The following is a 25,544-nucleotide window of genomic DNA, read 5'->3' on the forward strand; positions in this document are numbered from 1 at the left end:
TTGGCACATAGGTCTGTTTGATAGAATGTAAAATCCCGCTTTTCCAATTCCTCAAAAGGAATCACGCCCACTTTTACATTGCTTCTTATGCAGCTTCCACGAGCACATCCCATATTTCTCACCTGCACATAGGTTTGTTTGATAGAAATACGTCCAAATAAACAAAAAAGCATTTTTTTCTTTGTTCAGCTGTAATGAAAGCAGTTTGAAACTACTCAGAGACACATTAGCGTGAGAATAGGTCCATTGCGCTAGGGGCTTGCTTCTCATTTGCGAAATTAATTTTCTTAGAGCACATGCAATGACAAATGCATTCGAAAGGAATTCGATGAACATTAAATATTCCATGGACGATCGAAACAATACTTAAAACTAATTATGATTTGTTTCGGTGTAGGATACGGCACCAATTCATATTAGGCCGGATTGCAAGTAACAACATATTTTTATATTTGTGCTGGGTATCATCTCAGATGGTATAGCCCCAGCCCCACACCATCAGATTAGTGTCGGACTCAAACTTGGTTTTTACCGGGCATAAATGTATTGGTGCCGGAGTGAGTTCCAAAATTTAGATAGGTCAGCATCCTACGCAGGAAAATTTAAGCATTGATCCGGTACTTCTGAAAAATTTTGACAGTACCGGACTAGAGTTACGGGCAATGAACAAAACATTAAAACACTCAGTTGTAATGAAAATTTGCTTCTGACGGTAAGCGTGGAAAATGGCGACCAAAATACCGGGGGAACTTGAAACACGTGGCTTCTGTGCCGATTGATTTGTGTTAAGTAACTTAAATCACATTCTCACCAAGTTTCATGCTGGTAATGTAAAACACACTATGAGGGTGATTTTTAAGTGTAAGCGGCCTCATTCTATTAATGCACGACTTGAGGTGAGATTTATTTTCACGGATCACATTAAAGTAGCAAGTACTTTTTAATTTTACCTGTAGATGCAGCGCCAATCCTGACTTACAACTTCATCGAGCAAACTTTGCAGCCAGGACCGGCCGTGTCTTTAAAATGCAGTGCCACCGGCAACCCGACGCCCCACATCACGTGGCATTTGGACGGATTCCCGCTACCGCAGAGTAACAGGTGAGACCATCCAGTCTTCAAGCTCTTGAAGAAGAAACGGGCGTTTTTTAAATGTAATAGTTGGATGTTTGACAAACTTCAAAATCCAATGAAGTATATTGAAGAGCTATGATGGAAGAGACAAAATGCGCTCACAAGTGAGTGAGCGAACTTTATCAAAAAGTGGTCGCACTGAAACATTTCACGCCTTAGAACACCCATGATACTTCACGCCGAATCAAAGCCAACTTCAAATATTCGAAATAAGAAATGTAATAAGATTCACTTGTGTTTCAACATGCAATGAGCAAGTTCGACAAATGGCTTTATTTGTATATTCACCACACTGGAAAAAAAACACATTGGATCCGGAGTCCAGACTCTTGAGAACATTGACAAGAAAAAGGACTCTTGATTCAAGCAGATTTAAGCTTAAATCAAAAGGAAATCCGCTCAAAGTAAGAGGCTTGGTTCTTGATTTAAGCTTAAATCTGATTGAATCAAGAGTATTTTTTCTTGTCGATGTTTTTAAGAGTCTGGACTCTAGATCCAATGTGTTTTTTTCCCAGTGCATTTTACTCACGAATGTTGAGAATAATCAGTCATATAGATAGAAATATGAAGAAATTACAGTTAGATTAACCTTAACGTTAATAAATTTATCCAAATTGTAATGATCAGATCTTAAAGTCGATGGCGCGGTACGATTTCACGTATTATTATTTCGTATCAGCGTTATTTTCCCCAGGAGAGAGTGCCTGATTAGGATGTATGGTAAACTTGGTTTTACAGGTTCGTGATCGGGCAGTACGTAACTATTCACGGAGACGTGATCAGCCACGTGAACATCAGCCAGGTAGCGGTAGACGACGGTGGCGAGTACAGCTGCACAGCCGAAAATCGCGCCGGTAAAGCGCAGCATGCAGCCCGTCTCAACATTTACGGTCAGTTTTTTCCTGCTCACAATAGTTAATAAAATATTGCAGTACTACTAGTAATTAATTAATTAACAATTTTCGTCTTTGGGGCTAGTTCTATGTTAAGATTGATCCTCCGATCAAAATTTAACAGATACTTACTTTGTGTACCTAAAAAACTCACCACTTTCACTTTTTACATTTTACTGTCGACGCGTTTCGAAACCAAGTTTTTTTACCAATAGCTTTTAATGCTTGTTTAAAATTGTTTTAAAAAACTGTGTGTACCTGGCAGTGTCCAATAACACAGGAACTGTCATCTTAAATTAGTCGTTTCTAAAATACGTAAAGCTTAAGGGGACAGGACAGGGATCCTGAACCTGCGTTTCAAGGGGAGGTGAAAGTTTAGGATTGCGTTACTTGATAATGAAATTGACGCTAACATTAAGGGAAGGGAAGGGGGGGGGGGCAAACAGGGCAGAACGTTTCGTAATTGTTTGGGGAGTGCAGGTCCGTATATTGGGAGAGAGTGTCAAAAAATTCGATTTTCAGCGTTACGTATTTTATGAATGGCCCCTAAATATTGATAGATTGATAAATATTGTCCAGCAGATTTGATTTCTCCTTGATGAATTAATTTTCCACCCATCAAATAGCTCTCAAAATAACACGAAATATTAAACCTCTACACAACCTACTAATGAAAAATGTATGTCTCTATCCAGGCCCTCCTTTTGTACGATCAATACCAAAAGTAACGGCAGTTGCTGGAGAAACTTTGAAATTGAAATGTCCTGTCGCTGGCTACCCGATTGATGAAATTCACTGGGAAAAAAGTAAGAAACTACATTTTTATTTTATTTTAGTTTTTGCTGTTGAACCAGACGCTTATTTTGAGGCATTGTGTAAGTGCCATAATGTGGTATTGAACTTCATACTCACCAACAACTTCTAAAACTTCTTAAACTTTAGTTCTAAAACTTTTTTAAGACTATATAAACTCCGAATCATGATTCTTGGTCCATATAGGTCCCAAAATTCATTTTTTTCTCTTTTTTTTTCTTTTTTTGCTAAATAAGCGGCTTTACACTGACTTAGTGGTTTAATGAACCAGCGATTTCTGTCAAATGGACAATTTCGTGTTAAATCTTTCTTTTTTTTTTTTTTTTTTTTTTTTTTTTTTTTGTAATTTCCGACTTCGAAAATGACATCAGAGGAAGTGTAATAATGAAAGGCGAGTCATGCTGCCATGCGCGCTATGGACGGTGGTGCATGAAATTCTCCCCTGAATTTTGTCGCTCCACGTGTCACAGGCCCGTCAATTCAAATTTCGCGGGCTCAAATCGAAACTCGCGCCCGCGCGCTTTTGGCATTTCGGCGCGCTTATTGATCTGTGGTTACTGTTGATATTCGTTGCTCGCTGTGCAGGTTATGTTTACAATTTTGTTGAAGTACGACCATGCGTTCGCTCTCTTCTAGTTTTATTTTCTCCAAATTAATAAATTTGAACGTATAATTTTTCGTCATACCGTAGTGATCCTCCTTCTCGTCCTCATTCTCTAAAATTTACGACGTGACAGTTGTCGTGTCAGTGCGTGAGTTTCATACAAGTCCACTCTTTAGGTGGAGACGGCAAGTTATATTCAGAATTCATTGACTTTATTTTCTGCAGGATTATCACATTGAAGCTTTATTTTAACAATGCGTTACGCGCAACTTGTTATTGGTCCTGCTGGTAGTGGTAAGTCCACTTATTGCCACACCATGGCCGTGCATGCAGAAAACGAGAAGAAAGCAGTGTCTGTTGTGAACCTCGATCCAGCAGCCGAGTATTTCGAGTACGCACCCATCGCAGACATCAGAGATCTCATTCTTGTCGATGATGTCATGGAGGATGAAGACATGAAATTTGGGCCAAACGGTGGACTTGTGTTTTGCATGGAGTACTTACTTGAAAACTTCACTTGGCTGATGGAACAGCTGGGAGACGATGATGACGATTATATTTTGTTCGACTGTCCAGGCCAAATAGAACTTTATACTCATATGACAACAATGAAAGATCTTACCAAAGCGCTGCAGAACATAAACTTCCAGATCTGTTCTGTCTTCATAGTCGACGCTCAGTTCATGGTGGATGGAGCGAAGTTTATCTCTGGGACAATGGCTGCTCTGTCTGTTATGGTGAACTTAGAATTGCCGCACGTTAATATCCTCAGCAAGATGGATCTACTCAGCAAGTCTGCAAGGAACCAGCTAGATAATTATCTCGAACCGGATCCACATGTTTTGTTAGGTGACTTTCAGACCGGTACCAAGTGGAACGATAAACACTTCAGGCTAACTGAAGCGATAGGGCGCTTGATCGAAGATTTTAGTTTGGTGCGTTTCATACCACTAAATATCAAAGATGAAGAAAATATTGGTGATGTGTTTTTGACTATTGCTAATACAATTCAATATGGTGAAGATGCAGATGTGAAAACGAAAGACTTTGAATATCCTGATGATGACGATGACTGCGATGACCGGGATGAAAGTTTCAGTTAGTGGCTGCAATCTAGCCATCCATTGTTACTCCGTTCACAGAATGTAAGATATTTATTTTAATATATGTTCATTTTTGTTCCAAATTTGGTATATTTTTAGGCCTGTATATTTTTGTAAAGAAGGTTAATAAAGAGGCTATGCCCAGTTTTCTAGTATTTTTTAGCCTTTACTTTGGTCCTATTTTTCTCTCCTTCTGATAGCTACTAATTTTATCTTACCGTAAAACTGCAAAACCATAAAACTTTGGTTGAATTTGCATCCTTATTCTAAAACTTGTGTTTTCAATTGAGGGACTCGGAAAACAGCGCTGAAGTGCAGTTTTTTTTAAAAAAATTAAGTTATTTATGATTTCAGCTACAACTAGTCTTAAAATATATTCTGTGAAAAATTCACCTTCAAAATACAATTTTTAAGTATCAAAAAGAGAGTTTGAATTTTCACTTTGCTGTAAGGTTCCATATAGGTAATTTTGAAACTTTAAACGCAAATTTCTTTATATAGGTAGTGAAAATTGCACTTTTGCTCTTCGTCCTTCAAGCCCCTCAATTCTACAGAATGCTGTGACAGCTGCATTGTTGAAGTTAATGGTTTATCTGGAATAACACTATCGGATTTGAAGTATTCGATGTTTTTTGACTCCTCTTTAATTATGCAAGACTTGCTTGATTATTTACAAATACGGAAGGTGCTTATGAAACACCTCGAAATTTTCTTAAGTAGTTCCCTTGGTTAGATATACTTGGTATTCCAAAGATTTGAGCAGTGTCAAGCAAGTAAATTTAGACAAGCAGCTTATCATTAGCCACATCTGCAATTGATTGAAACAAGTTTGAAAATTTTCATGTCGTTTTACTGACAAGGTGGTAATTTTCATGTGTCACCACGCAAATGTGTCCCTCAAAGTAGGGTGAATATATCAGGATTTCTACAAGTTTCTAATGGAAGAGCACTTTAAAATCCAAGAGTATATTAGAATTGCCGAAAAAATGAAGCAGCAAAATTTTATTTCCTCTTTGCCAACACTGAAGGATTTGAGGATAACCCAACTTGCTGATAGCTTTAGATGTTTATGGTTATATTAACTCAAATTCATTGAGTCAATAGTCTCAAACGTATATTCCAAAGATGCATCTATTTTTCAAAATTAATTTAGTAAGTAACTGAATCAGACTTGAAATCTTTCAATCTTTTTGCAACATGCTAGCAAAGAGACCCCAGTTCAATTTGTGTGCTTCTGTTCATTATGACTGTATCAAAGCAAAGATTTTAATCTTAGCTCCATGCTACAATGTAAATAATACCTAGGATATTTTTTTCATAACAGTACAACATGATACGCTCTTTTGTTTAAAATTGGTGAATGAAATTTTTGGCAATCTTGTGAATTAGTCGGCAGTCACACAAGAAATTGGCTAAAATTTGTATCACTGTCTGAGTACTTCCTGATAAACAATGTAAGCCAAGGGTTCAGCAAGAGAATAAATATTTTTCAAATAGAAGTACAGAATTACTAAGATAACTTTGATTTCAAAATCTATCAAATACTTTTAATTTATTTGGTAAAAGTTCGTAACCAAAAAACCGTGATATAGTACCCACCGCGAGCACTCATTGACTGGGGTATTACTTAAATTTGTATCCTGACAAGATTTCTCTAGGCTTTGGAGCCTGTTCGGTAGGTATCTAACAACTCAAAAATCAGTTTTCAATTTCACTTTTGTAAGAAATTGAGAAAGTGGATAAATACCTCGGAATGGCACTTTTCCTTTAAGTCTTATGATGGTTTCCTACTCTCAAAATTTGTATGACATCAAATTTACTCCAATTTTCATTTAGAAAATCTTAAATTGGTCAAGAATTGCCTTAATTGTTCAGTTTTACTTCCTGATCGAAAACCAGAAGAAATGATAGAATCTACAAAGTAGAGTCCTCAGTATGTATAATGCAGAGGTATCTTTTCTGCTGGCTTATTTTTAGCAAATGTATTTATTTTTTTATTGAAGAAAAAATTCAATCGTAGTCCGGTATCTATTTTAAAACCCCAGTAACTTAATGTAATTCAATTTTTTCCCACAAAAAAATCAATTTAAACCGTGAATTTTTGTAGGTGATTTAAGTGTATCAACAAGGTGAATCAAAAATATGTCTCTCGAAATTGTATGACACCCATTTTTAACAGGTTCCTGCAATGACGCTGCTATTATTTTGAAACCTGTGTATTTTGCAGGTGGTCGAGAGTTGCCAGAAGATCTGCGGCAAAAAATTCTTCCTGGAGGGGTCCTCATAGTCAGCAATGTCCAAAAGAATGTAGATGCTGGGGTGTACACCTGCCGTGCTCGAAACAAGCAGGGCCAGATGGGTCAAAGAAGTGGAGAAGTTGTCATCATTGGTACTGTCGAACATTTTTCCTTTATTTCCTCCATATGTAATACACAATCTCTCACATAAATATGTTAAACTCTTCTAGAGAGAGATCTGTACGAGTGGTGTAGGTAATTTGATCCGATAATTCGTTTATTATGTGACAAAGGTCAATTTTTCAAGAACTTAGTATTTGGTCCTAGAATGATGAACAACTTCATCCGGAGAAAGGCTGCTGTACATTACGAAAGATGACACATAAAAAATTGGGACGCTTCAAAATAATCAAGTACCTACGATTTTGAAATGCCCCAGTTTTTTTGTGTGTCATCTTTTGTATTCTACAGCAACCTTTTCCCCAAATGATGTTGTTATTATACTATGATAGAATGATGGTATTTATTTAATCCTAATGAAGGTAGATACTAATAGGAAGACAAAAGCAAGTGAATATTAGGTAGGCAAGAACAGTGTGAAAACGATCCATTAAGTTCCTTTATGTTCCCTCAGATGTAATTTTTTATAATATCAGAACATCATGGACACAGATGGTACTCAGGAACGCACTTCCTATCCTCAAAATCAGATTAAGTACCTAGAGATATTTATTGCGTTAACGATTGAACCATGAGCAGTAAAAAATTTTAAAAAAATTGATAGGTATCTTTTGAAACACTTTTGCTTCGAACAAAGTGTGTCCAGGTTGTATTTGTGTGTAAAATGGGGAAGAGCCTGCATATCTATCACATTTACACCCCATGCTTCAGTTGTTTGAGTTAAGTGGCTCTATTTGCATCAATGAATTTACATCCCTCTATTCAACAAAGATCATGACAGTGCCCAGGTAGGTAGGTACCTACTTCAATACTTAATTCTGGATTGATCACCTCGCTATGGATTATAATCTATCCGTAGGATCAAAAGAGAAGTAATAGGTATTTTTATCCTCATTATTAGACAGTATGTTTGGTCGCCACCAGTATGTACTGATTCGTTTGCTATCTTCATGTGTGTCAAATTTTCTATCAGGCAGGCATTGCTGAAGAAAATCGTTCCTCTTTAGAATATCTTTCCTTGCAAATGCTAATCAATAGGTCCCACTCATAATTATTGAACAAAGAAAAAGGAACGATGTACCTTTAAACTTTCCATTAAATTGATAGCCTATCGTTTTTCTGAAAGAATAAAATTGCCTTCAGGTGCGAGGGCAAGCATAGTTCAAAACATTGAAGCTGCACCTCCTAAATTTGAATAGTCATTGTAGATTCCAGATTTGTGGAACAGAAAAATTTGCACAACTTTCCATTGGACTTGAAAAAATGATCAATTAATTAATTACTAATTACCAACAAAAAGGAAAATATTGCATAGACGCTCTTTCAATGTTTAAGTTATTTTCTGAAGATGATCATTATTTTTCATTTGTAAGGAAGGTTTCAAAGGTTGAAAATTGGCCTGAAGTTGTGAAAAATTACGGAGATTTTTCTTGGAGAGTCAGAAAATTGCAACATATGATGGTGGTGTAAAAATGAATTTTCTTATGACTTTCAGTTCCTCCTAAGCTAGCTCCAATCGTTCCGGAGCGAGTTTCGCACCTAGGGGAGCGGGTTACCCTAACCTGCTCTGTAACTGTGGGTGACCTACCATTGGAGATGATTTGGTATAAAGATGGGCAGCCACTGGATCCGCGGCATCATATTTCTGTTAATAAAATGGATGCGTTCACGAACATCCTCGTGATAGAGCACCTCTCGCCTGACCACAATGGGAACTACACCTGTAACGCTCGAAACCCTGCTGCAGAGGTGCACCACACGCAGCGATTGATCGTGAACGGTAAACGTGTTCTGTTTTTGTTATCCTCTTAATTTGTTCTTATTCTATCTCTGTCTCTACTCTTCTTTCAGTTCCTCCTCTTATTGAGCCCTTCTCTATCCCATCGGACGGACTTGCGGAAGGAATGCGAACAAGAATTGTTTGCGGTGTGAGTCATGGCGACCCTCCGATTACGATATCGTGGCTCAAGGATGGCTTACCCCTTCCAGCCCAGTTGGGCGTTAACGTTTCCACCCTTGATTCTTTTTCCAGTTTACTTAGTATCCCCCATTTATCCTCTGCTCATTCGGGCGACTACACTTGCGTCGCCTCCAACCCAGCCTCTCAAGTCCGATATTCGGCTAATCTTCAGGTGAAAGGTAACCACATTATGCTCAAAGAACGAAAAATCAGACTTAGAGAAGTTTAGTTGATGTTCAGATGCTTTGGCACCTCAACATACGTTGTTATCCAAAGTTTTCGGAATGCACCTCCTGGAATCCCCATTGTTTTCCCACCACAAGGTAAAATTTTGTATCGGCACCTATCTTTTTGTTTCTTAATATATTCCTTGTTTTCTGATCCTTTTTAAACTTTATTTTTTTTTTCGGTGCATGTGTGTCTTTAATTCCTTTTCTTCCTTCAACTTAAAACTTAATCACAGCTTTAAAGTTATTTAAATACTCGTACCCAATGCTAGGTATCTGTAGGTGTAGGTAGATGATAAAAGCCAAAAACAAGGTCTGTGCTAGCAAAACAATGTCTCAATCACAGCTCTATAATCTATATTGTACGTTTCTGCATCAAAATTTTATACAAGAAACGATATACATGATGAGAAGTTCAGAATTTAACTTCTCAAGGAGTTGCTAACCTCACTGCAAACATCAGAATAATATTAATTACATGATACTGTCTTGTTATTATTTATCCATTCAGCAACTGCAAAAAGTAATGTAGAAATTCATCGCTGCAATGCCAATTTTGACAGTATCATGATACATTTTTGCAACCACTTATCGCAGGGGTGTGTACTTGTTACTTACGCGATTTGATTGCTTGTTGACCTTTAATATGCTACTCAAAAATTTTGTACCAAGTGGCATATAAATTCGAAGCTCTCTGATGCGAAATTCAATGAGGCAGTTTTTTTATTTGGACTTCTTCCGCCGACCAAATTTCACTCAAAACTTGAATTCGTTCTCTTTTTTTGCATTTAGATTTAAGTAATCCAGTATAATTTTGTTCTTTCATTGAGGAGGATGGTTTTATTTTGAAAAGTAATTATCTGTTTGTTGAAAACTTGAATTAGGAACAAATTTATCTCATTACTCTTTCAATGAAGTACCCATTTTTCTTTTTAAAAAGTGATAGGATTGCTGAATGAAAAAAAAATTGGAAGAAACCAGTCACCGCAGAGGAAAGGAGGGCCCTTTATAAATGATTCTGGTAGTCAATGTCAATTTTTTGGGATTGGAATACAGTACTGCAAAATGAAATTGAAAAAAACTTAAGTATGTGGCAATGTTATGAGCAATCTCTAAGATATAATCGTATTTTCTAATCATATACTTATCATTCTTCATCACAAGGAATGAAAATGAAATGACTTTTATCTCACCTGCTTAATTATGACCGATTTCAATCAATGTTTCAATTTCACAGCTTCACTTTTAATCAGTAGAAATTTACCTAGTATTTACGTACTGAAAGATCACCGAATAGATTGCTTCTGCAGTATTGTTAGAAATTCACCGTTAGATCCAGAATTGCTGTAACCCTTCAAACCTTAAGTAAAGACTCAGAAGCATGAGAAGAGAATTTTAAAATCTAAAGTTCAGAAAATAATGGCTCTTGTTCGGAATAGTTTCTATTTACTTAAATTCTCATAAGAATAGTCAAATTATCTTTTGCTTTAGTCCATGAAAAATTTACAAGACAAGTTCTCAAGAGCCTCTACAATTAGTATTAAAAATAAAAATAAATTTTTTTTAAAAAATTATTACCCTTGAAGTTTGAAGAGTGGCAGTCTATCTGGTTAGATTATAGACTAGATGGTTAATCTAGAATCTTGATCATAGTTCAAGATTTAATCCTTGAGAGTGTTGTCACAAGTTGTTTTTTTAGCAGTTTATTGTTAGCTGTGATTATTGAGTGTTTTGTTGTCAACACTTACGAGTATCTCAATAATTCAGTGTTCACTAGCAGATGTAGCCATCTAACGTCACTCGTGCTTTGTGTGTTTTCATTTATTTTTCTTTATTCAGCTTTTTATTAAAAAGGGCATTGATCCATGATCAGTGTGAGTAGTGAGATCTTGTAGGAAAAATAACGGATAAATATTTCATGAATAAGAAACGTGGTTCATTGATGAACTTGTTCTATTTTGCAGAATTTTTATAACTTACTCATCTAACTTAGTCCAACACGATTTTCTTTGAATACACAATTTCCGAGCAGACAAGAAGTTCTCATTGAACTCTCTTCTTACCCTATAAATAGCTAGTCCGTAGGCTATTTTGGTGCAAGTACTGAAAGTAATCTCTCAGACTTTTTCTTTACTTCACTCATGATAAATTTACCAAAGAACTTTGTCCATTGACATACTTTATTACACATTTCAATTCTGGCTCCTGAAATTTGTATTGACAACCTAAGATATTATGGATTCTCGATCTACTTGTTTGTGGCGAGCTTTTGCAGCTAAGGGTTGAGAACCATGCCTAGATCTGGGTATTAATTTCAATCACATTAATTTTTTTCTTTTTGTTGACCAGTTCCTCCAAAATGGTCTGTAGAACCCATGGATGTAAGTGTTCTAAGGAATCAACCAGCGTTGTTAAATTGCCAAGCACAAGGTGTACCGCAACCAAGCACCGTTTGGAAAAAAGCGACCGGTAAATAACTTTTTTATTGAACTTATGAGAATGAATTTTTAGGAGCAAATGTTTTTACAACTAATTTTCAACTTACAATTAGTTCACAAAAACCATCGGCAAAAAAGCTTCAATGATTGTTTTTGTTTTGCATGATGATAGCCCATTTAATAACATCACTCAAATATGCGGTTTTACCAGGGCTTATTTTGCTGTTGACTTTTGAATTGATTTTTCAAGTCGGAGTTTCACAAAATGTATGGGAGAGACGACCGTTTTTTAAGTGAAGCATAACTAATAAAACAGGCATAAAATGAAGATGAAGAGAATACAATAAAAAATAGGGGCTATTTGGCGCCAAGGACATTGAATCACGTAGACCGTCCGTCTGGCTCGGCTTAGTACTGGCGGAGCGAAGCAAGTCTCTCAGAGCCCCATGATGGTCGGTGCCACCACTCATCACATGCGAATTTTCAAAAGTTGCTTCGCCTTCCGTAACACAGGATGCACGGTCTACATGATTCAATGTCTTTGTTTGGCGCATATGCCATGATCATTTGAACTCAGTCAAAATCCATGAATAGGTAAGAGAGTGCTGAGCTCCTGTGACATCATGAGTCACATGACAATCAGGCTATCCATGGATGAATTCGAAATATTTACCTGTTTTTAAAGGTCAGTCTCATGACAACTGGTTTTGTCCTTGGTTGAATTAATTTTCAATGTTTCAACTCACAGGCAGCAAATCGGGGGAGTATGAAATCATCAAAGAAAGGATGTTTGTGAAACTTCTGAGTAATGGCTCTTTGCTTTTGCAAAATGTCAAAGAGGACCAAGAAGGCTACTATTTGTGCCAAGCAACGAATGGAATTGGCTCACCCTTGGGGAAGGTCGTTCATCTTAAAGTTAATTGTAAGTACGATTCAATACTATTGGTTTCGTATTTTTTCAATTATTCCTTGTTAACTAATGAAGTTCTTACTCAGGTTGGTATCCTGATTAGTTTGTCTATAATGTTAATTTAAATTATACTGCGCATTGATAGTCAACTTTTTCAAGGGCAAAGAGGATGAAAATGTTAAGTTTTATTGAAAAACATACATTCTATGTGAATATATGTGAAAAAAAAAGGAATATGCAAAGCTTTTTAGCGCCATGACGCTGTTGTGGAGGTCACACGATTTAGAAATCAAATTGCACATTCATTAATAGTTTTCAACTTAAAATATTTTCATATATCTTATGTTACAATATCCAATCGCTTAAATATCATAATATTCAAGCAATTGTGCAAATCAAAAGACCTGATGAAGAGCCGAGAAAAGTTGGGCTGTGTGCTATCGATACGGCAGAAATATCTTTTACTTTTTCTATCCTTACATTAATACCTTTAAATTTTAAATTAATTTGTCATTTTATCAAGTGAGCTCAGACTCCCCCACCCCCCCCAAAAAAAAAATTGAAGCATTTATATTTTTCTTTTTTATTGTTTTTCAGCTCCACCATACTTCACAGAATCATCACAGCATAAAACAGTGAAGAAAACAGACAACGCTCTATTAGAGTGTAAAGTTAAGGGTGACAAGCCAATCAACGTAGTGTGGCAGAGAAGTGGGGAGCAAACAAAAATGAACAGCCTTTCTGACTATCGGTTTGTGCTTTTCCCACTAAGTTTGAATATTATTAATTATATGTTCCTATTAAATATTGCTCACCTCTCTGAACATGGTAGACCTTTAAGCAGTGGCACAGCAGCAGAATGAAAACAATTTGTTCTAAATGTTAGTCATTATTACTGTTTTTGCTCAGTGTGACCAACAACAAGAAGGTCACTTTGACCGGTTTTGCAGTGGACAGTTCAGGAATCAGAACTAGATTTTTCCTTTATTACATTATTTCTGGCTCCAATTACCAATAGTAGTCAAATTTTCAATCGAGAACCATTTAAAAAATTAAAGGAATGTTTTTCAGAGAAATTTCTATTTTTCAATTTTCAGGGTAGTTGTACGACAAGAAGTAACTGAAGATGGAGTCCTAGCAAGTTTGCACATTAAAAATGCTGATGCATCAGACACAGGACACTATTACTGTCAAGCAAGCAACTTGTATGGCAAAGATCAACAGCTTGTGCAGTTACTCGTTCAAGGTAACGACATGAAACCGCTAAAAATTTGAATTCGCTCAAAGAGCCAACTGTGAACCTTAGGATGATTGAAACTAGCTTTCATTCATTTTGATAAATCTCCAATTAAGTGACCAAGAGAAAAGAGATACTTAACTCTATTTTAGCTTTTTTGAGATTTCAGGGATAAATCATGCTTGCCCTTATTATTTCTGTTGTAAATTTTGAAACTTAATTTCTCAGAACTGACGCTCGATTTACCTACTGAATTTTTTATACTCATTAAGCCATTATTAAAGAACTCTGCAACACTAATGATTGATTTTTCAAAGAGGGCAACCTTTCTAACCTACTTTGTAATCTTTCTTATTTCTGCGAACTCCTCTTTTCCCAAGAATTCTTCCTATTAATGATCTGATAAGTAAAAAAATTTTACTTTTTTCTTTAATCCGACTTCTACAGCTTCTCCCAGATCTGCAATTTTGCGTAACAAAAATTTTGTAGGCTCAAAAACCTTTCTTTTTGTTTTAGAGCCGCCGAAAAGTCCGAGTAATGTAAAAGCAGTCATGGTCACAAGCCAAGCTGTGAATTTACAGTGGGAGCATTTGAGCGAAGATGTTGGAGAAGTCACAGCGTTCATCGTCCAGTACAAAAGATCTGGAGAAAGTAAGTTGGTTTTTTTCCTCTTTTTCTCAGAATCTTGAGCTCTTCATGTGACATTCTCTCTACTAGGAAGTCTTCCAATTCTGTCTGATTTAAATTGAAAGGTTTTTAATATTTAGAAGTATAAAAGGGCAGCCATTCTTTTTTTGAAGTGAGATGTAAATTTATTCTCAATAAACATTCAAACAATTTACTTCTTGACGTAGGTCGTAAACCTTGAAAGAAATTAATATCTTATTTGTTTAATCAACGTTTGACAATACAATTCAAAGTTGCAATGCTGAAAGGTCATACTAAGCTTTTGAAAAATAAAATGAAGAAATAAAAGTTACCATTTTTAAATTTAAAAGTTTCAAAAAGAGGGCCTACTGTTAAGTATGCTAATTTTAGTCTTTAATAATTAAACATTGTTTCTCAATAGCAACTGATAAGTGTTCCATGTACAAATGTTCTTTTTGTAGTGCTCTTCAAAATCTTTGACATTTTGCTACGGCCGTAGGAAGAACGTTTGGTCTACCCATGTACATAGGTTAGATAAATAGGCTAAGATATAGATATTACTTTGGCTGTGGACTACGTGATTTACCACAGCAAGAACCTCTCCTCATTGGATCTTCTTCAAACAAATTGATCCCCTGGTATCCTTGGCTTTAGGCAGAAGCATCATCATTATTTTTTCAATTTCATTAACAGGTGGTTGGAAAAAGTTGGAGGTGAACTCGCAGCAGAGAGGAGCCTTGATAGACGATTTGAAGCCTGCAACCAATTATCTCCTGAGGGTTATATCCGAAGGTTCTGCAGGACAAAGCAGCCCAAGCAATGAAATATTGATCACAACAGAGTCTCAAAGACCTGCTGGACCACCGCTAGAGGTTTCTGTACGAGCTCTGTCCTCTACGGAACTACTTGTAACCTGGTCGCCTCCACATCCAGACTATAGGCATGGAGAAATCATAGGATATAATGTTGGCTTCAAGGAATCAAAGTAAGCAAACTTCTTCCAATTATCAAATTGTATGAAACCAACTATTTTCCAAATGATGCTGGTGCCAAATTTTTTAAAGTTGAGTTAAATAAGCGTTGCCTTTACAAATATGTATATGCATACATGTGCAGCGGAGTGACGTCAAAGAATATTGAATTATAAAGCTTCATAAAACCTTTGGAATCTACAATTTTCGGACCTTCAGCCAGCCTTGGTGATGTAGCTGTGAAGGTAATTTGCTGCCAGCACTATGATCCTTGGTTCCAGCTCCAGCTGTGACAGGTTTTTAAAGACACTTGAAAATCTGTCATTGTGACACAAAGACCAACTCAAGGCACTCCAATATTGTGTCCTACAAAGAGTGAAGGAAGACTTATTTTTTTTCACACAAGGTCCACTGAGCTTCTTTTTATAATAATTATATGTATATTTTAACGTATAAATACTGCTGTATATTTAAACTTATAATAACGATAAAAAGGAACTTTGTGGACCTTGTGTGAGGAAAAAAATAAAGTCTGTCTTCGTTTAAATATCCTGTGCCGTCTCTTCAGCAGTGTTGCCGGTCCCAAGCCCGAGCTAAGGAAGAGGGTTTAGAGGTAAGGCTAACAACTTGAACCCATTCGCCAGAACCCATTTCGCTCATGGCAGAAGTAAATCAAATACAAAAGCAAATTAAATAATTTAGTGAATTTACACAAAATGAAAGACTACATTTAAATAAATTTAGTTTCAGAATTTCAAGATCTAATTATGATTTTAGTTCCGGGTCATCAAGCTACAATATGACAGAAGTTCTCGGAGATGGTGACAAAGGCACAGGGGAGCACGTTTTTACCGACTTATCAAAATACACCAGATATCTAGTGGTGGTCCAAGCTTACAATTCAATTGGACAAGGACCTCTCTCAGAACCAGTAAACGCTCTTACTTTGGAAGATGGTAAAACAACTTTTCTCAAGTTTTTCCTCTTATTTAGTGAAAAATACTACAAGGCAAAAAAACTCATTGAAACTTCTTCGTAAAGACATTACCATATTGTTCGTTTCCCTCTTTGCGAGAACGTTCATATCAGTAGTGTTAAAATAATTTGCATTTATTATCCTAAATTCTTCATTGAATTTTGTATCTCCCCCTTTGAGTAATAAAAACTGAATATTAATTTTGTAATAGTATAAGAATTTATTACAGTCAATTTTTTCTGTGATTTTCTGTTCTAATAAAGGTCTCTTTTCTTTGAAGATGTAATCGAGTGTTTTGATGTTTGATGTACTAATTGACCCTGACTTTTATTCTTTTTTTAGCTCCCAGTGCTCCGCCTGAAGATGTACGCTGTGCAGCTTTGAGTTCACAATCCCTGCAAGTGAGTTGGCAGCCTCCCCCTTTATCTCTCAGCAATGGTCTCATACAGGGCTACAAAATCCTCTATGACTCTCAAGACCCAGGTATGTACCCTGTCATTAATTTTTTTAAAAAATGATGAATTCAAGTTTTCTTCCGTACACAATTTTAACTCAAAATACTTGTGAACCTGGTTCAAAAAAAAATCTGGACGTATAGTCTGTCCGAGATGGGAAGAACCGTGGAAATTCGGAATTAATTGCACTATGTAGAAGCAAGGGTAGCGTTCGAGCCATTGTCCGCGATGAAGCACCGAACCAACCCTGGACCGTGGCGCACCGCACAGAGGGCTGGCTCCTCACGAGTCGCGCCGCTCGGCGCTAAGCACCCGGGATTCTCCGCTCCAGGCTCAAGTCGCGCCCGGGGAAAACCGCCACTCCGATGCCTCAAACGAGCTGGATCGCTGATGAACACTTCCAGACTTCTCATTGGTGGATGAAAGTCCATCGCTGAGCTATATAATGATAACCACCTTGCACCGGAGTTGCACTTGCATTCAAAACGAAACTGGAGCATCATCACCCAAATATGGAAGAAGATCGTGGAAAGCGTCAAGTGCTTCTTTCGCAAACCCGTGAAATTTTGGGTCGCGTCATCCAATACTTCGAACAGGAGAAACAGAATAAGGGACCTTTGCTTAGTGTCTCTCAAGTCCTGGAGAAAGGTGCACAAGCACTTGGTCTTGGATTATCGACAATTAAGAGGATCAAGAAGGAAACTCATCTGGAGGCGACCCGGCAGAAACCCAAGTTTTCAACACCTGGAAAGAAACGCCCAGACAAGAGCATGAAACTGGACAATTTCGATGCAGATGCTATACGGAGGCATATTTACGCTCACTATCAAGATAAAACTGTGCCAACTTTAGACAGACTACATAAATCTCTGTCTGAGGCTAATCTTCTCACTGTTTCTCGAACTAAGCTTCACATTCTGCTGAAGAAACTGGGATTCATCTACAGGAAATTGAACAACCGAGTGGTGCTCATGGAGAAACCGGCTATGGCTCTGCAAAGATGCTTCTTTTTGCGAGCTGCTCGTAAAATTGACTGGAAGAAAGCCATTTTCCTCGACGAAACATGGCTGAACAAAAACACATGTCCAACTCGTGGCATCTCTGATGGGACCGTAAAGGCTCACATCAGTGACCCCAAATTGGGCAAAGGAGAATGGCTAATTATTTGTCATGCCGGAGGAGCTTCTGGGTGGATTTCTGCACCTCCATTAGTTTTTTCCTCCAAGAAGACCATGGACTATCACGAGGAAATGAACGCAGAAACGTTTGAAAAATGGTTCCTCTAAACGTTACTTCCGGCACTTGCACCTGGCTCCACTACCATAATGGATTATGCGCCATATCATTCCCGTGTCAAGGAAAAAACCCCGACGAAAGCAGCGAGGAAAGCCGTCATCATAAAATGGCTACAGGAGCACAATTGCCATGCTCTGAAAAAATGCTGAAGTTAGAACTTCTGGAATTAGTCCGAAGCACTAAACCACCAAGACCTTTGTACGTCCTTGATGAGGAAGCGAAAGCTCTAGGTTTCCAGGTTCTCCGTTTACCACCCTACCATTGCCATTTCAACGCCATTGAAATGGTATGGGCATGGTTGAAAGGTTACGTCCAGAAACGTAATACAACCCAAAACCTTGGAGATGTCAAAGGGCTGTTCCTAGAAGCAGTTGACAAATGTTCTGCGGACGACTGGAATTCTTACGTCGAACATGTGAAGAAGGTTGTTGAAGCGGCTTGGGAACAAGAAGGACTGGCAGATGTGGAGGTTGAACAGTTCTTAATTCATTTGGGCGCTGATGACGACGACGATGATGACGAATTTGATTGGTCCGGCTCTGATGATGACTCTTAAGACGAAGTAATGGACGAGAACCTTGGAACCTTTTTGAAAGAAGACTTTCACAGCCTTGGAGTCAAGTTCTTGCCCCCGATGAACGAAGAGAACAACAATTATCAATTATTGTCACTCTAATATAAAACGGCCCTCTTTAGGGCAACCAAATTATGAGCATATTTTTCTCCATTCCTCCTGAAGATACTTTGGGTAATGAGATTGTTCTCTTGAAAATATATCTCAAGTTTAGCGCTTTCAATTCTTGGCTAGAATCAGGGGGTATAACTCACAACAGCGCAGAAAAACTTGGAAACCATTGTACAGCAGTCGCAACTATAATTCATAGACGTAAGTCATAATATGAGTAAGCAGAAATGGACTACATTTTGCAATTAGGAACTATAAATTCCGGCCTGGTTTAAAAACAACGTATGTGCCATTAGTTTTCTTATGCACATAAGTGTTTTTTTTGATGAGCCAGAATTTATAGCTTCAAATTGCAAAGTGCAGTCCAAATGTACTGAGTGCATGTGCCGCGTGCCAACCGTGCTGGCCCGTAGCTTCCTGTGCGGCGGCTGTGGCCTGAGCGGAACACCGAGAGGTGACAGTTGACGAGGGTCGAGACACCTCCACCCTGTAAAATAGTGCAATTAATTCCGAATTTCCATGGTTCTTCCCATCGCGGACAGACTATAGTTCATGTATTACCGTTTTGCCTACTTAAAATCTTCCTCGCAATTTTTTCAGAGATGTTAAATCTGGTTCTAGGTATGTATAGAGGGGAGGCGGAGACATTTTTTCTGGCCTCAAGTTTTTTCTTGAATATTTTTATTTTCACAGGCAGGCAAGCAGATTTGCTGTATCTTAGGTGTGAAAAATGTTACTAAAAGAAAAAAAATATGATAAAGAGGCTGTCATTTCGTTTGCCTTCAGTGGCGTGGCATGCTTTGCGATATATAGATTAATCTGCCATTTAAACCTATGGGAAAAGATCGATTAACAGGGTTTTCGCAGCGAACACCTTAATAATCGATTCTCTACCATAGCTTCAAATGGGGAAGTATCGATAATCGATCATTGACGCCACGCCACTTCTTGCCTTATTTTTGGATATTTCTATATGAACTTGAAAAACTTCTGAAAAATTACCATTTTTCAGGAATATAATTTCTATAAAATTTTGGACAAAATCAGACTTGGGTAGATCTCTTTTCTAAATTGATGAATGATATCACTAATAATTTCTCATCCCAATCAATTTCCGAAATCTTATTCAATGCCTGATCTTTTTCTGACCCCAGTATGTTGTGTTGCAGGAGCTGATCAACTTGAAACAAGGAAAACAACGGCCTTAACTATTGTGGTATCTGGATTAAGGAAATTCACCAACTACACTATTCAAGTTTTAGCGTTCACAAAAATGGGCAGTGGTCCGTACTCGTACCCTCTTCCATGCACTACTGATGAAGATGGTAAGTGCCTCTAATGCAACATGAAACTCCAAGTATTTTTTTGCACTGCAAACTATACCAGAGGATTGCACGTGAAACGGAGGTATGGAAACTAAAGGAAATTTTGCTTTTGTTAGATGTGGTGCTCTGCACAACCTCATAAGCTTTAATAATGACATTTCTTCTCTTTTTTTAAGATTTTGTGACAAGTAAAATTGGAAAGTGAATCTTTTAGCTTTTTTACATGTATACTGTCTCCTATGACATTGTTGCAACACTGCATTTATGATCAGAAAGAGCTTTCCTTTCTTGTTCCTAGACTCTTGAGTTGAAATGAACCAAGCAAAAACAGCATGCAGCTAATTTATCTCTCCAATTTACCAAAGAAAAGCATGTTTAAAACCAAACACAGTAACAATGCAGCATCACTCCTAGAAAACCCATGTAAAAACACGGAAAATGTATCTTTCAAACCCTAATTTTCTTTAAATTAGCACATTTTAACTTCAATTTTCCAAGCTTAACATAGCAAGCTAATCGCAAGTATAGCTAAAAAGCGAAGAGCATCACATAAAAAAATTCATAATTGAATCAAACTTGTTCAGCCAAATCAAAGAATTTGAGATGAAAGTTTCAAACCAGTCAAAATCTACGAAGTATCTTGGTCAGCCTGGGTGATCTTTACTGTTTAAGGCTGATAATTATAATTTATTCATTGCTTCGGTATTCTCAGTCTGAATGTAACTGATCCTTGAGTTTTCTTTAACTAATTTCCGTCTTGCATGTACTTTCCAGTTCCTGGGGCCCCAGAGGATATAAAAGTCGTTTTAAGCTCAGCTCATTCTCTTCTTGTCTCCTGGCTTCCACCCAAAGAGCCAAATGGAGTCATTACAAAATATAACTTTTATACTCGGTAAGAAAGCTTTCTAACATTTCTATAATCAAAGCGTTAAGTTCAAAGTTGGGAGGAAAAGGTAGCTTATAGTTTACTTTTGCTTCTGTAAAAATTACTTGTACTTGCATCAAAAGCATAATAATTCTTTATAATTATTTGCTGCAATTTACTTTAATTTTATATTCTAACCAATTGACCTCCTTGAAATGTTGTTTTTGTTTATGTTGTTACATGAGGAAGTGTGTAAAGTCATTTTAATGAGAAATATTCCCTATTAAGATAGATTTACTGCATCCATATGACATTGCATCAATATTATGTTCCTCCATGGTTTACCGGCTTCACGATGGGCTGTAAAATGGCGTTAGCAAAAGTGTGGGTTTTTTGTTTAACCATGCATTTGGAGGTTTTTTCAACTGTTAAATTGTTTTAGCCTCCGCCAAACAAATTTTAGAATTGTATTTATTCGTTCACAGGGTTGTCAATGGCAACAAGGAAGAGTTGAATCATGCAAAGCGGAACTTGCCGAGCCAGCAAACGCATTTTGAAGCAAAAGGTCTACAGCAACACATCGAGTATCAGTTTTGGGTCACAGCCTCGACAAAAATCGGAGAAGGCCAAAGCTCTCGAGTTGTATCTCAAATGCCCACGGCCAGAGGTAAGTGTAGAACACGTTAAATACTTCATTTTTATTTCGCCCACCATTGTTTCTCCTGAAATTTTTTCCATACCTATTGTCTATATAATCTCTCAAAGTTCAAATAGTAAGTGAAAATTCATTAATAAAAATCAAAATAAGCCCAAAAAGTGGGAAAGATTTGGTCAAGTGCAAGTTTCAATTACAATTGCTCTAACTGTGGATTATTTTTTTTGTAAATATTAATATTGACATCAAGCACTTGAAGTTTAACGGGTGTTTTATTTGGGGGCAAAAAAGGGGGTAGGGGAGTTTTACAGTCCTCTGGGTAATATTGAATGCTAGGCAAGTTAAACTATTTTGATAATTTTTTCATCCTTGATTTCAGTGCCAGCCCGGATTTTCTCATTTGGTCGAGTTGTTTTTCGAGCGTGGCGAACGTCCGTTACTCTGGCTTGTCATATGGTCGGGGTACCTCAGCCGCATCGCACTTGGCTGGTCGGAGATAGGCCTCTACATTCCAACGGCCATAATATTCAGATCTTGGATTCGGGAGAACTGTTCCTCACGAACCTCCAAAGGAATAACTCTGACAACTACACGTGTCAAGTTGAGAATGTTTCAGGCTCGGACAAGATCACTCACACTCTTGTCATTCAAGGTATTCCGTGTCTTTTGATATGTATTGATAATGTAGTCCTCCATTTTCAAATGATTTCATCTCTATTTAGTGGCATCTAAACTTTAAAGTAAAAAAAATCTTGAATCGGGATTTTTTTTTTGTACCACTCTTGTAAGTAGGTTTCTATGTTGAGGAATTTCTAAGTTTTATAAAAATGGCCAAGCTCTGTGGGATGTAAGGCTAGTTTATGATAGACACTTGCAAGTAAGCCCCAATTTTTTCTCGATTTTCTAAGCTCAAAATTAGGGTGCAGCTCATCTGCAGAGCTCAATAAATCTTTCATACTTATCAGGTGGTTTTTTACAAATTATTTCCTTTCTACTGAAAATTCTCAGTAATTAAACATCATTAAAATACAGACAAAGAGAAGTTAGGTGTAAAACCTTATTTTTCAGCTGTCACTCTTATGGAAATGTAAAATTGGGGCTCACATATAGCAATGCAGTTGCACTACTTGCAAAACATCGTTTCCATAGTTTAAGCATTTTATTGTGTATTTTCTAAGAGTTCAGGGGAAATTGGCAGTTTTTTCTATGTAATAATCACAGTTTAAAGTTATTAAATGTGAAATACTGATGCTTCCTTTACAGTATTGCCTGCAGCTCCTGTATTGTATGTCACAAGTGCTACTAGCAGCAGTATTCTTCTGCACTGGAAAGTCCCAGACAGAGGTGGTGCACCTTTAACAGGCTTTACCCTCACATATCGCATGGCTACTGGTGAACCGCAAGACATGCCTCTGTCGAGAAAAACCACCAGCTACGAATTGAAGGTTTGTTACGGAATTTTTTTCTTTTTTGCCTCCTGAGAAACAGCAATTTAGAGTTTAAGTCGAGAAAAATTGACAGACTGGAAACTAGAATCACCTCAATTATCAAGAAAAATAGTTTTAACTACACGTAATGTTTAATTGTTTCAGTGAGAACTTATCAATAGAATGTCCAATACTAATAAAATAAATAATATCTTACTCAATAATATAAAATCACAAGAGTAATGCCTGATGCATGAAGCAGTCAGGGGGTTTAGCCCTCAGTTCTAATGTAAATATTGTGTCGGAACGATGGATTTAAAATCTGGGAAAACCGGCTGAGAAAAACAAAGCAAAAAAAAAAAAAAAAAATTAAACGTTTTGCTAGAAATTTCTGGCATTTTCAATCCAAACTAAAGCTAAAATACGAGTGCATCCATTACTGGATCGGAACACCAAGCACTGATAGGTTGCTCAACTTCGACACCACAACAGGATGAGGAGAGATGATAGAGTAACCTCTCTCATACAGCACAGTTGAAAATCCATTTTTGGATAAGTTTCCAGGCTATATTTTAAATTCTTTTTTAAAACGTATGGAAACTCATTAGTATGGCGAACAAAATCTACTAAATTTGATGTAGCTCAAGTAATGCTTCATTCTCTTGTTCAGAAAAAATGTTTCTTTTTTTTGCAATTTCTTAACTGTTCATATCAGTATACACTACACATACACAAACTTGTAAAATCAGAAATATTTGCTGAGTTTTATTTTTTCTCTTCTGCCCAGAATTTACTGTGTGGGAATGCCTATCAGTTGACTTTAGTTGCTCACAACAAACTAGGAAGCTCAACATCAAGTGCTGTGATTTACGTACGAACTCAAGGACAACATCCTGGTATTCCTGAATACTCGGAGTTCATTTTTCCTAACTCAACTGCTGTCACACTCAAACTTCCCGCTTGGCCAGACAATGGGTGTCAGATCCAGCGTTTTACGATCCGCTACCGCTCAGTTAACGACATAGAGTGGGCCAGAGGTAATTTATCCATGGAACTATATTTCCCCCTTGTAATTGATGTAATTGCTATTGATTTTGAACAATAAGGAAAAAACCAAAATCATATTGTTACTTTTGTAGTAACCTCATTAATGGCAATTTGATATTTTCTTGAAAAGGTTACCTGTAACATTTACTCAACAATCAATTTCTTTTCTGGAAATACAGGCAAGGAAAATAAACAGAGTACTATTGGTAAAAATTTGTCTGAAAAAATCATGAAAGATAAACACTTTTAAAGAGTAGATAATCTTGAATTGATAACAAGTGCATCTACCCAAAAAGGTGGAGGTTTACCCAACCACAGTCTTCGGGCCACTTCTTTCTGTTTTTTTTTCTCATTTACCCAAAAGTTTGTATTTAAAATTGAAGTGAAGATTTAGAATGCCTCGAAAAATTTTAAAAGAAAATCTCTTCCTCTTTATATATGAAGAACAAGTGTAACCGAATCGCTGAGGTGTAAAATTTTGCCCCTCATTTCATGGCGTCAACAACTGATCCTCCTCTCTTTTTCTATTCCAACTGTTTTTCCATTTTTCTTCAGTTTCATCTTTTGGATACATGCCAATATTTTCTTTCCTGCCCCTTTATAGCTTCTCAGACTTTTTTCTGTTATAATCAGAATTCATGCGAGATAGAATTTCACTGAATTAAGTTGAACATATTTTAAAATTTGAGTTGACTACTGACAAGTCCACTGTTTGACAATCCAAAAATGAAATTTTCCTGAAATGTAAGAAATCTAATGAAAGGTTTTTCTCATTCTAGAGTTTCCTAACGTCAGAATGAAAATGAAGTTTGTGATATCTGGCCTGGTGCCGTCAAGTGAGTATGTGTTGCAAGTATACGCTGTCAATCTTGCTGGCTCCTCTGTCGGAGATTTCACTTTCTTCACCTTGAACAAGGATGGAGGTAAGGATCTAAGCTCTGTGGATAGTATTCTTTAGTAGAGGGGTGCATAAAATTTCAACAGTCTTCATTTATTTGAGATCTGACAGAGTAATGGTAGTTTAACCAGGAAATGAGTGCAATAACCTGCTTTTAAATGTGCGAAATCAATTTTCGTTATGTCAACCGATTCCTTTATTATTGAGTATTTGGAAAAGAGAGAAATTTAGCTTGTATGCCCGTATTATTCCACGCATTATACAATGCTGTTAAAATGAATTGTGTCTCATTGAGAAACAAATTTTGAGTTTGATTTCCAAGTTTAGGTTCTTCAAAAGTCTAAATGTAAAGCCCCAAAAACTCACATCAAAGGTGAAACGTCAAAAATGCGTATCTTGCTTTGCAGCACTGCAGACTTCCTTCTATAATGTATTTTTTTAGTGAAAAAATAACTCAATGCTATTTCTTGAAAACTTTAAACAAGACACGGAAAAAAAAGAATTGCTGATTCAGCAATTCAATTGCTAAAAACAGTGAGTGCAATGTTTTTTGCAAGCAT

At 36.9% G+C, this 25,544-nt stretch overlaps 2 protein-coding genes across 5 annotated transcripts in view; both read left to right on the forward strand.

The window, feature by feature from the left end:
* Positions 1-25,544, forward strand: part of Dscam2 (Down syndrome cell adhesion molecule 2) — a 110,633-nt gene that overhangs the window by 75,804 nt on the left and 9,285 nt on the right. Inside the window, exons 7-26 of one of the 4 annotated variants that reach the window (XM_072298969.1) lie at positions 957-1,101; positions 1,873-2,024; positions 2,723-2,833; positions 6,775-6,936; positions 8,460-8,744; positions 11,501-11,620; positions 12,338-12,511; positions 13,097-13,250; positions 13,597-13,745; positions 14,253-14,387; positions 15,078-15,369; positions 16,100-16,311; positions 16,674-16,814; positions 19,937-20,092; positions 20,867-20,984; positions 21,443-21,624; positions 21,992-22,264; positions 22,876-23,057; positions 23,827-24,076; positions 24,866-25,009. In XM_072298969.1, the coding sequence (XP_072155070.1) occupies positions 957-1,101; positions 1,873-2,024; positions 2,723-2,833; positions 6,775-6,936; positions 8,460-8,744; positions 11,501-11,620; positions 12,338-12,511; positions 13,097-13,250; positions 13,597-13,745; positions 14,253-14,387; positions 15,078-15,369; positions 16,100-16,311; positions 16,674-16,814; positions 19,937-20,092; positions 20,867-20,984; positions 21,443-21,624; positions 21,992-22,264; positions 22,876-23,057; positions 23,827-24,076; positions 24,866-25,009 (3,537 nt within the window). Of the gene's footprint in view, positions 1-956; positions 1,102-1,872; positions 2,025-2,722; positions 2,834-6,774; positions 6,937-8,459; positions 8,745-8,815; positions 9,104-11,500; positions 11,621-12,337; positions 12,512-13,096; positions 13,251-13,596; positions 13,746-14,252; positions 14,388-15,077; positions 15,370-16,099; positions 16,312-16,673; positions 16,815-19,936; positions 20,093-20,866; positions 20,985-21,442; positions 21,625-21,991; positions 22,265-22,875; positions 23,058-23,826; positions 24,077-24,865; positions 25,010-25,544 lie in introns of all 4 variants that reach the window. The other 3 variants (XM_072298968.1, XM_072298970.1, XM_072298971.1) reach the window with 3 other exon arrangements.
* On the forward strand, positions 3,403-4,702 carry LOC109030748 (GPN-loop GTPase 3). The gene has a single exon (XM_019041859.2). The coding sequence runs from the start codon at positions 3,699-3,701 to the stop codon at positions 4,545-4,547; it is 849 nt and encodes a 282-aa protein (XP_018897404.1). The 5' UTR covers positions 3,403-3,698; the 3' UTR covers positions 4,548-4,702.

This window comes from Bemisia tabaci, chromosome 3 (assembly GCF_918797505.1).
Source record: "Bemisia tabaci chromosome 3, PGI_BMITA_v3".
Classification (NCBI taxonomy): domain Eukaryota; kingdom Metazoa; phylum Arthropoda; class Insecta; order Hemiptera; family Aleyrodidae; genus Bemisia; species Bemisia tabaci.

Excerpts from the sequence above, each read along its gene's own strand:
- LOC109030748 (XM_019041859.2), top strand. The coding sequence starts at position 3,699 with ATGCGTTACGCGCAACTTGTTATTGGTCCTGCTGGTAGTGGTAAGTCC.